General features: G+C 45.1%; 1 protein-coding gene across 1 annotated transcript in view; it reads right to left on the bottom strand.

Moving 5' to 3' along the window:
- Window positions 1-15535, bottom strand: part of mcama (melanoma cell adhesion molecule a) — a 48335-nt gene that overhangs the window by 2298 nt on the left and 30502 nt on the right. Inside the window, exons 2-15 of the mRNA XM_040181288.2 lie at window positions 8722-8855; window positions 7686-7914; window positions 7501-7571; window positions 7295-7382; window positions 6924-7103; window positions 6202-6329; window positions 4939-5083; window positions 4656-4771; window positions 4348-4489; window positions 3619-3749; window positions 3024-3165; window positions 2326-2361; window positions 1050-1179; window positions 638-755 (exon numbers count right to left, since the gene is read on the bottom strand). Of these exons, the coding sequence (XP_040037222.1) occupies window positions 638-755; window positions 1050-1179; window positions 2326-2361; window positions 3024-3165; window positions 3619-3749; window positions 4348-4489; window positions 4656-4771; window positions 4939-5083; window positions 6202-6329; window positions 6924-7103; window positions 7295-7382; window positions 7501-7571; window positions 7686-7914; window positions 8722-8855 (1790 nt within the window). The remainder of the gene's footprint in view (window positions 1-637; window positions 756-1049; window positions 1180-2325; window positions 2362-3023; window positions 3166-3618; window positions 3750-4347; window positions 4490-4655; window positions 4772-4938; window positions 5084-6201; window positions 6330-6923; window positions 7104-7294; window positions 7383-7500; window positions 7572-7685; window positions 7915-8721; window positions 8856-15535) is intronic.

Raw genomic sequence — 15535 nt, 5'->3', positions numbered from 1 at the left:
GGTTTGGGAGGCGGTACCAGGCGATACAAGTAATGTCTACACATAATGACTTTTTATAGAAGCAACATGAAGCACAACACGTATTGTTGCACAACAACCAGAAATTTGGTGCTTTGATTCTGTAGAATGTCCCTTAAATCAACATCCACATATTAAAGCTGCTAACTACCCAATAAACATGTAGTGTCACATATAAGAGCCGAGCAAACTGCAAACCAGCACAGGAGGTAACACTGAAAAACACTCCGTGTCACATCCAGACGTCCTCACTGTCATCAGCATTGGTCTTCTGCATGCTAGCAGCTGGCGCCGGTTCATTTTTAACAGGAAATTAATGATGCAAGAGCCAGTGCCATTACACCCCCCCCCCCCCCCCATGTGCCTGATATAAAATAAAACATAAAACATCATAAAAACATCTTCTGTGAAGTTACTGGGAGCAGCATGTTCGACTCTATATTTCCCGACTTGCATCCGCGATGACGCTTCTGTTCCCCCTCACTCTCCCTCCCCCGTCTCCCCTCAGGACATCTTCTACATTTTAGCTCCACGGCTCATAAACTCAAGCAGAACCAGAGTCCGGCTCCTTTTGTCTTGTGTAACAATGTCATCACATCGATCCAGGCGCAGCAGTTACCTGCTCGTCGGGGCCCTTTTTGTCTCCGTTGACGGCCTTCAGGAGGACAGCTTCCTCGTTCTTGGTGTTGGTCTTCATCTCCACGACGATGTCGTCTTTGGTGGTCTTCTCTTTGGTGCTGCTCACAGAAAAGAACGGTTGGCTCATGTGTATCACAACTATTTTTTTTAATACGAGTTAAAAAGTGATATTTGTTAACCTTGTTTTCTTTTCCAGGTTAACGCTGTTCTTAGGTCAGTTTATTCAAAATATTTCTGCATTAAATACCAAAAGATTTATGGAATGTGACCTCACTATTTAAAGGTTGTGGGTGCATGTGTATTTTTAATTTCTGAAAGGGCTCAGTAATTTCCTAGATCACCTGAGTGACAGCCCCCCCCCTCCTCCCCCGTGTAGAAGAGACGGTACTCACATCTCCTGTTTCCCTGAGCGTCCACAGGGGATCTTCCCCTTCTTATGCAGGAAGTAGAGAACGCTGCCGAGGATGGCGAGCAGCAGCAGACACAGGATGATGACCACGATGATCACCCCACTGCCCTCAGCTGCACACACACACAGAATGTGTCAAGTATGTCTCTTAAGAGCCCTGAGTCGGGCTTAACGCTTAAAAAGACAACAAGAATGTTATTTAAACAGTTGTTTCCCAAGTTGCTTATTTAAAAAATTCCTTATGAGAAATAATCAATTGTGTGTGTACATTCTGTGTTGTTGAAAGGGGCAGGACTGCAGGAAAATCTCATTTATTTGACCAATTCTTTATGAACCTTTATTCGGATGACTTAATAAATCCAGAATAAAAAGTTGAGTATTTTTTATTCCTCCCAGTACATGTGGCGTGCGAAGCTATTTGGAAGAAGGATTCTCGATAAAGCTGAGCAATGGGCTCACACAGTCTGAACAGGAGGTCAGTGTACTGCTTAATAACTAGTTATAAACATTGTTCAGTAAGAAGTTATAAACACGTTGGTTTGCGTGTCGTTACCTCGGACCAAACAGTACCATTGTCAGCTTTAAGCCCATTTTCTAACATTAAGTGAGCTGCCATTCCTTTTAATAGCGTGTCATAAAACCGGGATGTAATTCACTCTTAAATGACAACTTCCAACTGCACAAGAATATTGCCCCTATTAAAATGATTAAACAATTAAGAGGAGCGAGCGACCAAATATTTATACGGTGGGAGCAACGCGGCACTTTACATATATTTGCACACCGTTGATTTGAATGGTTGTGGCTTTCTGGAATGTTCTTTATTGGCACATTCTATTCCCCGCAGGCAATAAAAGAGACTGCTGGGATAAAGTCTGAAAATTGCCCCATAACAATGCCACTCTACATATTTACTTCAATTTCACCTGGTAAATAAAAAACAACTATTAAAAACAAGACAGTCTGGAGAAGGTTAGATAAAGGGACACGCAAATAATGTTTTTTGTCAGTGCAGAGCGCTCGGCCCAAATATCACGAGGGGGTGTCGGCGTGCTTGAAGTTGCTGGTGCTATGATTTTTCTCTGCGTATTAAACAGAATATTTAATGTGCCCACAGGCTAAACCAAAGATCTGCCAGAAACTAGACTGCTATGGAGTCCTCTGCATGAGCACCATAAATAATGCATTACTCACACTCATTCACTGTCACGCACAGAACTTACGGCTTAAGAAGAAACCGAGCAAACAAACAATCTTACCGGGAGAGAAGGGAGCGGCCGAGGTGAATCTGGGAACTGTGAACAAGTAGAACAATGGTTTAGAGTGGACCCGCCGACACACACACACACACACACACTTCTCATATCGTAATAGATGATTGCTTGTTTTATAAAGCCTTATTTGTGTTGGGACTGGTTTCATTCCTGTTTTCTCTCCCCCTACACGTCCAAACATCCACATGTATGGTCGTGTCACATTTACCGTGTTTCATATTTGTTTTGCTGTTTTGGAAGACCAGAGTGTGTTGAATGAGTTGATGTCTATATGACTGTTAGTACACGATACATACAATACTTTACACGAGCCTGAGACCTTAATGTGTTTAGCGAACTGTGTAAAAGTATAGAAATGTCATTCTGTGCTTGTACACTGTCTGACATCACAGAACAACCCGCGGTCTCATGATGGTCATTAACTAAGACTTCAAAAGAAAAATAAGAGCCATCATTACTGATGCGTCTCTCTACTTCTTTCATGTCATCACTTTGAAACTCACCGCACACAATGGGCCAACGGTGCGGTGATGTTGGAATACAGATTGGGATTTAATGTGCTAAAAGCTCGTAAAGTTTAATGATATTCTCAGTGCATATTTCAGAATATTACGTGGTTCCCTCTCCTGTACGTCCAACCGCAGTCATACAGATGTTCCAGAGCGAGAGAGAGAGGCTCTTACTGGCTTTGATGCTGAAGGCCTTGACTTCAGTCCCCATGTCATTGGAAGCGTTGCACGAGGCGCTGATGTCCGCGGTGACTTTGACCGACAACACGCTGTGAGTCACGTGCTCGTTGGGCTTGCTCACCACCTCGTTCCAGATCTGTGGAGACACGCGCACAAACACGCACGCGCTTTGTTGATGCACATTTCTACCTCTGTATCAGTGGAAATAAGATGAAGCATAATCCCCAAAGTACCGCCGGCTTTGCAGATATAATCTCAGGCGCGGCGTTTATAGGTAAACCGACGGCCGTTACTGCAGTGGCACCTCCATCTGATTCGAACCTCTATTACTCCCGTATGTTTAGCCATTTTAACTTGGTTTTGAAATGTGCTACATCATTTTTGATCATGTTTCTATTTTAGATAATAGCACTCAGAAATTTCGGCTATTCTATGCCGCGTTTCTACACATTTGTTTTTGCATTTTTCAGCACAAACTGAGGGTTTTGTCTGACATCACATTGTGACAATGACTAAGTATAAAGCTGCGAAGGTCCTAATCACTAGAAGATATTGGTGGTGAATTGGCGCTGCACGTCGGACTGGATACCTGGCTGCCGATGACGATCCAGGAGATGCTGGGCGGCGGATGCCCGTGAGCCTCGCAGCTCAGATTTACAATCCTGCCTGTTGCCTCCTCAAGCCGCACCTCCTGCTCTCCTCCCACCAGCTGGGGACTGCCTACACACACACAAACACACATTATTCATTATTTTAAGTATAGCCCATCGTGTTTAGATGCAACCATTTTTTAGTACAAATTTCTTCCATGTGTACCTGTTGTCTTGAATTCAGTGTAACGTACAGCGATAATCTATCATTCCACTACAAATGCAGAGCCATCTTCACCACTTCTGTTGCTGCTTTTTTTGTGAAAGGTACTTGTTTTTATTCACTAATACATTCCAGGTGGTTTATGTTCGGTTTTAGGCTACTGTCAAATTGAACTCGACACTTCCTGAACAGATGTTTCATATTAAAAGACCTCCAGTTGTTTTACAGGGTAACAATCCTCTTTCCTGGGTATACCATTTCATTTAAAATATAAAGCTCATAACTCTGATGAAATTCTGTATTTCAAGCATCAAAGATTGACGCAACTCCAGACCTAATACGACCGACCCTTTTAGTATCAGAAGCACATCAGTTTCCAATCAGAGCTCTCTGCAGAATTAGAGTTGCCACAGAGGCATTCCACAACCAAAAACTAACCTTCAACATGAACCGTGGCCACGTATTGTAAATGCAGCAGCAACAGACCACCGAGCAACGGACTGACCTTGGACGATGATGTGGACGGAGCCGCTGGTGTGCAGGGCGGGCAGGGAGGGAACGGTCACCTCGCATATGTACTCTCCTGCTGTTTCATAGTTGGCGTCCTTCAGGTGCAACGTGTTCCCTTTACCCACCTGCTTCCCATTCTAGGCGCACACACACACACACACACACATCGGTGGATGAAGACAGGAGATGTTGGATATTGATAATGATGCAGCTATTGAATTAACTCAATTAATTAAATCTAAATCTAACACTGCTGGTTGTGTTTTTCTTAGACGTCATGTAAACGGTCTAATGTCTACGTACCTTATACCACACAGTGGCTGTTTGAAGGGAGGACAGAGCGTTGCAGGTCGCAGTCAGATCTTCTCCTTTGAGCATGAACTCCGAGTCTTTAGGAACCACCACGGCTGGGTCCAAATCTGAGCACAGAACGCAGAAGACAGCGTCGGGGGGAATGAGTTCAAAGTTTGCCCCCTTTGAGGTGAGATTACATCAAGCTCAGGGCATTAAGTACAGAGCTGGAGTCAGAATGTGTTTAGCTTAGCATAACGACTGGTGGGGAGGGGGACACATGATGGTTCCTCACAGTGCACAGTGAGCTGCATTTCTCCTTTGACCTCGGAGGAGTCGTCGCGGTTCAGAGGCCGACACTGGTAGATGCCACTGTCCTTCCGGGACACCGGTGACAGCTTCAACACATCCCCTTGATTCTCCAGGTCCACATCCAGCTCCTGCAACAAATACTCTCATTTGTAATCCAAATCTTGTGACGATGTGAAAGCCATCACAGAAAACTAAGGCACGTTCTTTTTTTCATGTCTTTGCAACCGCCTTTTGCAGGAGAAGTGGAAATTAGCTAAATTAGACATCGATGTGATGTGAGTTCCTTCAGTTTTATTCGGCGGAAAGAGAGTTTGTGGGTGAAAAACCGGTGACTAATCCTAACTGATGCCAAGTCCTCACACGAGCTCCAAATGCTGCTTCGGTTGCCGGTTTAAAGACCGGACATGTTTTTCCAAGCATGCAGTGCATGGATACGTCCCTTTTGACTTTGTTAAATAAATGCTGACACAATCTAGTAGCTTGATGTCAGAGGCCACTGAAGCTTAAAGAATTTAATATATTATTTCATAGTTTCGGGCCATCATGGGAACATTTGTACTAAGCACTTTACCGCCTGAAGACACCAGCTACGACAGGCCGCCACAATTTACATCAAAGTCCATTAGGGCAAGAAACCCAAGCGAAGGGATACGGACAGAGTTTAAACAAATCCTGAATGTTTAACCGTAGCATCACTTAAGTGAAAGTAAAAATTAAAGCTTGACACAAATGTGTTAAGATTGTTCATTGCGTTAAAAACAGAGTGAAACTACGATGAGAGAATCTTATCTCTGCTGAAACACAAAGTGGATTTTCAGAAATCACTTACATACAATGACGGCAAAAAGTATTACAAGAAAACCTAAATTGCAAGAATTTTCCTTTAACGCTTTAAGCCGCTTTGACTTCCTAAGTCATGCTCACGACAACTGCTAACCCATTACCCCTGGCTGTCTAGTTAGTAAACCTTGGAAGAAGTTTCGGTGTCGTCCACGCGTACAATAGACGAGTGTCTGACGTGGGAATGAGTCCCACCCATGAGCCCCGTCAGCGTGGCCTCCGGTCTCGGACCCCGGCCTGGATCTGCAGGGTCAGAGCTGACGGAGCCTTCACAGACCTCGCACACTCGCGTCTACACGGGGGCCCTGTGAGCTCTGCATATCAAAAACATTCCCTACATGTCTACAGCATGTCACCCATTCTCTCTTGGGGACTTTAAGGGTGAGAAAATGCCTCCCATTCTTACTTGTTCTCTGTTGAAAACGAAGGACGGCGGGGGGTTGCCATCACCCTGGCAACGCAGCTCCACAGTATCCCCCTCTTTGACCAAGCCCTGGGGCGACTGCTTCCACAGCTCCACCATGGTGGTGGGATCTGGACACACATACACACAATCGAATTAAGGAGGCTTTCTTTAGTGGACTGCTGTCGTCTGTTTACAAGGCCATTTCCATAACGCTGACGGCACAGACTGTGTTCGGCTCTGTCTGCCAAAGCTTAAAAACAAAAGAACGTGAGAGCGTTAAAATGCGTTATTGACAATAAAAAGATTTGAAAGGGCATTTCAGCAATCAACAATTAAAGAGAGATTAATAACGCGATGACAACAAACACATAATTATGAAACCCTGCTGCATTGCAGCGGGTTAAGGCAGAAACAATAGGTTACAATTAGGCATTGACCATGAGAAGTTCAGGGCTTAAGACCTGCAGAAATCAGGTCACTAGTACTGCTGTGAACTTGGGCGCCAGGCCGAGCCTTGCGCTTAAATGCCACGCAGGGCACTTTAAGCCAAGCTGTAGTTAAGCCAGACAGGTGAAGGAGAAAAGAGCCGAGGAAACGCTATCTTGAGGTAGGATTAGTTGAGGTAGGGTGTCCCAAAGACAGAGGACAACTGGACAACTACAGTCAACAACTGATGTGACACAAACACAAGATATGTATAAAAAGGCTGAGCGTTAACTTACAGTGAACAGTGATGTTGATGCTGTTGGACTCTACTGTCCGGATGGCTCCGGGGACGAAGAAGCTGACCTCACAGGAGAAACGGGCGTCCTTGTCCTCCTTAATCACCTTGTACTCCAGTGTGCTCTGGACGGAGATGAAGCCACTGGACTGCTGGCTCACCAGGGTCAACACGTTTGTATCTGAGAAAGAACAGGTAGATACGTACCAATGAACCACGGCTGACAGATCATATTATCATATCAGATCATATCACAGCTGACATTCATTCTCAAGCAATATTCAAATGCAAATATATACGGTATTATACTATTTGTGGAAGTTGAAACTAAATTAAAACACAGAGTGTTGAATTACTCCTGTTTGCACTTACAGCCCAGTGTAGGCACCAGTGGCACGCTGTCCCTGTACCATGTGATGTTGGGTTTAGGGAAGCCGCTGCGAGCCTCACACGATGCAACCTGCGAGGACAATCACATTGACAAATACTTACTGTATTGAATTTGGTCCCCTACAAATACTCTACACCTCATCACATCATCTTTGGCTTTGGTTAATAAAATATAAAAGGGGACCCACCTGAGATGGAACCTCATTGGTGATGGATATTCCAGAAACGACACCTTCGATCACCGGAGCCTCCGGTGGAGCTGAATGATTAAAACGTGGTTACTTATGAATAAATGCACGATGAAACAATCCTCCTTTAAACAATGTTTTGTCACACACACAGAGAGAGAGAGCGTGTCGTCAGCCTGTCTCACCAAACACTTTGAGGTGGGTCTTGCCCTCGGCGTTCCCGGCGGCCAGCCCGTTGACCTGGCAGAGGAATTCCCTCTCGTCGCGCAGCTGGACATGCTGGATGGCGAGTCGGGTTCCCTGATCGTCAGCGATCACCTCGACGCGGCCGCTGTAGTCGGTGTTGTTGTCCACAATGTGCTGACTGCGATCGCCGTAGAAGATCCGCGTTCGTGCGCTGTTTCCTGCGGCTTTCTGCGAAAGGAGACGAGAGTTCGGGCTTAAATCAGCGGCAGCCTTCGATCATTAATTTGGTTGATGTTTTTCGGCATATTTTTGTCACGCTTTGTGTTTTCATGATTATTTCCGTGTTGTTTTTATGTTTTTTCACGGTGATGAGTGGTGTCCTCTAATTCTAGTTTCTGTGGTTCTTTATTTATTAAATCATGCCGGATATCTTTAATAATTATGCACCAACTTTAATTTGTGTGTAGGAGGAGTTTCCTGTTAAGCTGCTCATCAACAATAAACATAAATTCAAAAAGATTCTTCTATCAGGTCCTGCCCTAAGGATGAGGGCCCCCCCACCACCACTCTCTTGCCCGCCCTGCAGGTGTCACTGTTGAAATGCGTTTTAATCTTCTTTAAAAAAAATAATTTTAGAAATGTTCTTGATCAGATTTTGATCCCTCTTGTAGAAGCAACCTCCTCTGCTTCTATGGACCTGAATGGATCTGAATCAGCTGAAGGCAGCTGCTGTCTGTCACCCTACTTTCTCTCTCAATATGAATCACGAGTAACTGGTCCATACAATGAAAAATGAATATAAAAAATGTGTGTGTCACAAGCTAAATCATCTCAAAGGCAATAAAACCCACAATCAATAAATGACTGCTGCCATATTTCATCCTTATATCACCTGCTTTGACAACTGATAATCCAGGACATACAAAGTCAGATGCTCCCTGACCATGAAATCAAATAATTGACTTTATGGAGAGCTGCCCTACTTGGTAACGGACGTGTGGTGTCAGGTTTTGCAACGGGTGCGCCGGCGCTCACCACAAACCACTGGATCATGACAAAGCTGGGCTCGTTGTCGGCATCCGTGAAGTTGTACTGGCAGGGGATCTGAGCCGAGTCGCCCGCGTACACCTCAACGGCCTCATGCATGGTCAGCTCCACCTTGGCCCACGCTGAAAAAAACACACAGACATGCACATAAATCAGCGTCATGCTTTTCTGCAGGTGCTGTGGCATGGTCCTATATCATTCACGGACCATTCAAGTCGTAACACAGCATTAAACTCAACATGAAAACGCCATTTCACCGTGTCTGTTTTCTTATTCTAATTTGGACCCTCGAGCTTCACGTAATTCTAAACAGAATTGTGTTTGGCCGATGAGGGAATGTCTTCCCGGGCCAACCTGGAGCCACTCTGCCATGTTAGCAGAACAAAGAAGAAAAGGCTTCTTGTCCACATGGCATCATTTTCATCTCCCTTCTGCCTGGCTGACTGTAACCACAAAACCACTTCTTGGCCAGAAAACTAGTTTCCTGGGCATCGTTGGGGGAATGCAGGCATGAGAAGGCCGGCCAGTTTGACACTGGGCTGACGACTGGGAGAGCCAAGAGGGTTTTTCTTTTTGGACTTGGCTGCTGTAAGAGGGGGCCAGTTCACAACAGCGAGAAAATAAGACTTGTTTTGGCATCGTCTTTGTCAGTTCAGCTTAGATATTTTGTGCAAAGTGGTAATTATACCACCCCGCCCTCTCCTCTCGTCAGCTGCCACAATGTGACGTTAAAATTCAAATGTTGGTTATTCAAAATGATCACATTTTCATGTTCAGCGCTCTATGAAGTGGAGTACTTGAACTTGCAGTAAAACAGACGTGAAACAATCTTAATTTAATCCTAAGGAAAAGTAATTCAGACATTTTCTGCAACTGTGTTGTGTTGACTGATTATGTGGGTCAAGCAGCTGTATTTGGGAGAAAACCGGCTGTAAATTTGGTGTAACCGTTGACTTTAGAAAAACTAGGGTCATCTGGTTTATTTGGCCATTCAATACTTTTTCAAAAATAAGTGAAAAACAATTAGCACTGCTAGACCTTAGTGTCCTCAGCGTTGGTTGAAACAGACCAAGCATGAAAAGAGCTGTTCAGTTACCACCCTGCCGCCCCCATCCAGCCGGCTGCTCCCCCATCACCACCATGTCTCCTCCCCCCACTTCAGCACCAATCATTTTCACAACCCCCTTTTTTTCCTTCTTTTTTTTTCTTCCGTCCCTCCCTCCTCCGCCTATGCTCAGCCAACCATTCCTTTTAAGACAACGGGCATGCCATTGTTCCCCCACCTGGGTGGACCAAATCCCCCCGAAACACACACACACACACACATGCACGCATGCATGCCCCACCCACCGGGCCCCCAAAAGATAGGTTTCCATTCTTAAACCAAAGGTTAAGGACAGTTCACCGCGTACTGAAGTTGTTTACAGGGACAGAGATGATGAGAGACGGCTCCCAGACAAGAAGCAGATTACGGAGGCCGGAGAGAAAAGCATGTCACAGAAGTCACTGCAAAAAATGTTGCGTCTCTTTGGGGCCGCGCCGCTAACTTTTCAGCTAATCCGATTAGCACTGGGGAGGGGGCTGTTGGGGATTTGGCTTCCAAAGCCAACCTGGGACCGGTTTTATCTGCTCCTGTTGTGACTTTATGCTACATGGACTAAAGCACGAGTACACATGACCCATGATCTGTGGACCCTGACAACCAAAAACCGCTGCCCGTGGCTGCGGGTGGGTGCATACATTTGTGGCTGTCTGGAGTCTGTGTCTGGATGATACAGAGCTAATTCATTCAGATTTTTTTTTTTTAAAAGCACCGCTCCAGAATATTTGCATGTGTTGACATGATCGGCCCTGTGACCGGACAGCAGGACCTCACATGACTGTTGGGAGGAACCAGCGACATGAGGGGCACAAGGAGAGAGACTTTCCCAGTTCAACAACAAACACAATGACGTTAGCAAATGTATGATGAACTACACACAACTCAAGCATAATTATGTCACCAGTTAACTGGAACTCAATTAAACCGTACCCAAGATAGCTCTTGTGTGATCCAGAAGCTGGGAATTGTTACAAACTTGTGCTAAAGTAATACGTTTAGGTGCCAATGCCAACTTGTTTTTGGTAACTCGCATCGAAGAACTCAGTTTTCTGCAAAGACCTAAATGCTGATGTCTGCACACAATGATAACCGGAACTAACGGAAGACAACATAGAGAAATTCAAAGTTAGTTTTCAGTGATTTTAGTACCTTTGGCCATGCGAGCAGCGTGGCTCCATGGATGGTGAATGTCAGTTACTCAGTCATATTTCAAGACGCAGCACGTTTGAGGGAAAACGGAGGGAATTAATGAGATAAAAAATGAATAAATTATTTTCCTATCCTTCCATTCAAGGCAAATGAAGACAAAAGCACAATGCAAATCAGCCAATAACAGACATAACGAGCGGGATACTTCAGACAGCTTTTGCATACAGTCGCTCATTATCTGCCTTACACAGAGACAATACCCTCAGACGCTAACTACAGTGGTCACCATTACTGGCTTTCCCATTCGATTAAGGCTGTCAGCTTAAAGTCTCAGTAGATCTGTTGCCCGCCACTGATAAGGAGTCCAAATCACCTCTGACACAAGAAAACCAGCCCCCTTTACTCACCCTAATCCCTCACATGCCTGGTGGGCCATGAAATGAGACTGAATGCCTCTGAGGACATCAGAACCTCCATTAATAAGTTACATACAAACCCTAATGTCCGCTTAACAGGTCAGGCAGATTTTTAAACAGATAATAGTGTAATTATCTTTGTTGTAATGCTAAAGCCACAGGGGGAGAAAATCTGGTGAGAGTGCATATTGAAACATAAGGATCATATTAGCAGCATATAGGTTTTTCCATATATTTTTAGGGAGAGAAAAATCTTTTTTTTCAAGCTACGTTTGAGGATATGTGAGAGCAGCCCTTCACACCTTTTCAGGACTTCTCTGAACAAAAGTTGTGAGTGGACACAGAGTCCCTCGGAGAGTGGAGGGTGTAAAAAGGCTAGCATGAAAATGCGGATGACAGGCTGGGGGGGGGGGGTTTATACCCAACTCCGGTGTAGTGTCGAACACCTGGGGGACACCGCGTACAGCCCGACATCAAAGAGTGCAGGCGCACGGTGAAACCCTCCGGACCAGATGAGAGCTCCTTGTCCTCGTCTGGGCTTTCAGAGGCAGCATCTGGCACAAATCTCCCAGCAGCCTGTTCCCGGGGTGACAGTCAGTAGCGGTTAAGGGCCCCCGGATTTACTCTTTCCCGTACAGAGATAAGGAAGTGCTGCTAAATCGCCTCAAAGGCGACCCTTTGTGCATCGGCGCCCCGCTCTTTCACGCAGCAGAGCATCTCACAGCTGCAGGTCAGGACCTGTCGCGTAGCCCCTCCATGAACACTGCTGAGGTGGATTCACTCGGGAACATCAGAAACATACGAGGCTGACACTGACCTTTTGTGCACAACACTTTGCATTGTGCAAACTTAAATTTTTGTTTTGCACCTGTTTTTGCCATTTCCAGACTCCAAACGATCCCGATGTGAACGAGTTTCTGTTTAATAGTCTACAGGAAGCATATTGGTGCACTGCAGTGTGAATTAAAAACTTGGGGAGTATTTCATTCTTTTATAAGGAAACTTTAGCGGAGAAAACGATATCTAATTATTACCCAGGCGTAGCTACAGAAATAGTAATTATTTAATCAGATCAGATTGTAAAGTGCTTTTAGGGAACTCTTAATGCAGCCAAAGAACATATCTCTGCAAACTGAAAAATACATGCCTGACTTTTATGTCCCTGTCCTATGCTCTTTCTGTCATATGTAATCTTTAAACTGAATGTGTAGACAAAATGTAATCTGTTGTTTTTTTTAGTTAATGCTCATTTTCAGAACTCTTGTTAACTGTCCTGGGAATATTTCTCCGATGGTTTTATGTGTTCTTCAGACCTGCAAACAGTATGCACCGGCTTTTTAAAGAATTACTAATCATCCCCGCTGGTTAGCAACTTCCTCAGCAGCAGCATTAATTTTTTATCCTCACACCCGATGGGTGAGACTTCATTAGAAGGAGCAACATGAATGTTTTATTCATACTTGTATCTGATGTTCGGCAGTGAGTGTGGCTTGTTCCCCTGCATCCACTCCCCATCAATAGACCCCCCCCCCACCAGAGCTGCTGGGCTCAGGCATGCAGGTTGCTCCGCAGCCACAGGATGGCTAATTAAAAGGTCAGTAGGCTAAACACTGTGTCTACGTCCAGGGGGTTTTCCTTTAGCTATCACTAAACAAAAACAAACTCAGAGTGAATCAATGTTAACACGTTTTCCTAAAAACTCAATTAGCCGGCGAGCGTGCTTTGTTGCTACAAAATCAAAACATTCAGCTGTGGAAATGCAACATAAATGGATTTTGTAGTCATTTTGCAAATAGTTCAAGTACATCAACTGCAACCAACTCCGTATGCAGTACCCGGCTGGTGCCTGAATACAGCAACAATCACAAAAACTAGAGCTTGACCTGCTAACAACAATCCAGAAATACCGCCGACCACAAAGCTGCAGCTCTCGGGGGAGACGCTTTAATTCTGTTTGGTTTCCATTTCAAACATAAATATCAATTCAAGGAAACATGAATTGGATTTCCTTTCATTTCCTAAGTGGATTGGTGAGTTTGGACTGAATGCTAACCACAGGTATGGAGTGCGTCCTGACCTTATTGAATGCAGACACCACAATCATGTACAGCTGAACCAGTAATTAATACAATATTCGACACGTCGAGTGATCCCACATCACGGGAGGGGGGACGAAATGGCATTTGGAGGTAGACAGAATCTGGAAATCTGGAAGCGATTGTTCTAATATTAAATTGTGTGAAAGACGAGACATTACGGTAAGATGGGCCAGGTACGAGGCCTCTGCTGTTATTCTAACGATATAAATAGAGACCTTTCCAATCTAACCTCTGACGACAGCACGCCGACGTGCTGCTGCACTCCAACAAAGGCCTTCTTATCCCAGCCCCTGTGGTCATCATCACACTGCTGAAAATCCTTGAGCTCTACCAACTAGGTGCCAACAAAATCAGCTTTCTCTCAACCATCCAGCAGACAGGGCCGGCTTGAGATAATTACTTCCACTTCAATGTCCAGACGCCACGAGACCTGCCAACTTTAAGTAAAAAAAAAGGAAAAAAGGAATGAAGTCACAGTCAAAGGAGCATCAGACATATTCAGTATCATTTTTTTGCACTCTTTGATTGCTTGAATGGTTGTCAGTGTTGACACCAACCCGCTCTCACACCCAACTCAGATACCGCAGCTTGCTCGGATACCGAGGCACCTCGAGGCAGCAGGAAACTGGAGGATGGAGGATTAATTCCTCCTCACAGTTATTTATGCAAACCGGCTCTATTTAGTGGGAATGTTCCTTGATGCAGCCCCGCATATTGCTTGATGAGTCGTCTGGGTTTTTACATAAATATCATAAACAATTAGCTTTAGTGTTGATTGGGAACGACGCCTCTATCACACACACAGACACACAACCTCTGTGAAATCAAACGCATCCATTGTTTAAACGTGTGCCTTCATATTTGTTTGAACTCTTTTAAATTGTTTTGTGGGTCTGCATTAGCATTTCGCGCTGCGCCTGTCCCACAACAAAGGACTATTTGTGCGCTCCGTCTCCTTTTATCCCATCTACCAGAGATGAGGCGAACATGCCACACCTAATTCACCGGGATGGAAATGGCGAACCCTCAGCGCCCCCCCCAAACTCCCCTGCTGAGAACCTTAATGCTCTCAAAGAGAATATCAGAGTGATCACAGGTGCACTGCTGTGTTAATGAGCAGGAGAGGCTACTCCCGGTGCCCAGGCCTGTCCCAATACCCCCCCCCCCCCCTTCTCTCTTACACCCCCCCGTCTCCCCCAAAACATAAGCACTACATGGTCCAAAAGCAGCGTTCTTTATTATCAAATAATCAATTCGATTCTAAAGTCAAGACTCTTCTCATCTGAATCCGTCTGAACACACAGTCCAATAACCACACCTCGTTTCCATAGCGACCAGCCAGGTGTAAAAATGGGCAGAGCTCCCGCGCCGCAAAAAAAACGTTCCTGTTTCTACAACTGCCCGCATGATCCGCACACGCCGCGTTGGCAGTGATGAGAGGCGGTGTGACAGAAACCTGGATCAGATCCAGCTGGACGGGAAAACTATAAACTATCCAGGTAGAACAATCGACGTCCCCCAGCAGTGCAGTGCAGAGTCCAAAACATGGTGGCGTGTGGTGGAACAGCTCGCTGACATATTTTATGTTTTTTCAATTCAAGCCGACAACCAAAGATGATTTTAACTGTCAATCAACCCGCCGATTTCTGATTTTGATTTATCGTGACACCTAAAACAATGGTAAGATCCTAAAAACCCAAAGTAAAGCTTTCAAATTGTTGTTGGTTGTTTTAAACAAGTCAAAGATATTCAAAATAGTTTCACATAAGACAACGGGGGGGACGGGGGCTGTTGCAAAAAAAAGTCCAAACCATCCTGTAAAGCCTGACTGCTACCTGCCTGCTTGCGCCCAAGAGACCGGAGTCCTCCATGAGCTGCTGGCTTGACAGCTGTCAGTACAAACAATAGCCATGTTTGTTTGTTGTTTACATCGATGGGAGAACAGGTTTGGGGGAGTGGTTTCGAAAGGAGGCCTGAACGAACGAACCGGCAGTTCTGGTCATTCCAAGGACAATTTGGCAATATATCGACACTCT

Source organism: Gasterosteus aculeatus, chromosome 7 (genome assembly GCF_964276395.1).
Source record: "Gasterosteus aculeatus chromosome 7, fGasAcu3.hap1.1, whole genome shotgun sequence".
NCBI classification, from domain to species: Eukaryota; Metazoa; Chordata; class Actinopteri; order Perciformes; family Gasterosteidae; genus Gasterosteus; species Gasterosteus aculeatus.
The sequence above is the reverse complement of the archived record's forward strand: the minus strand, read 5'-3'. Positions and strand labels throughout refer to the sequence as shown.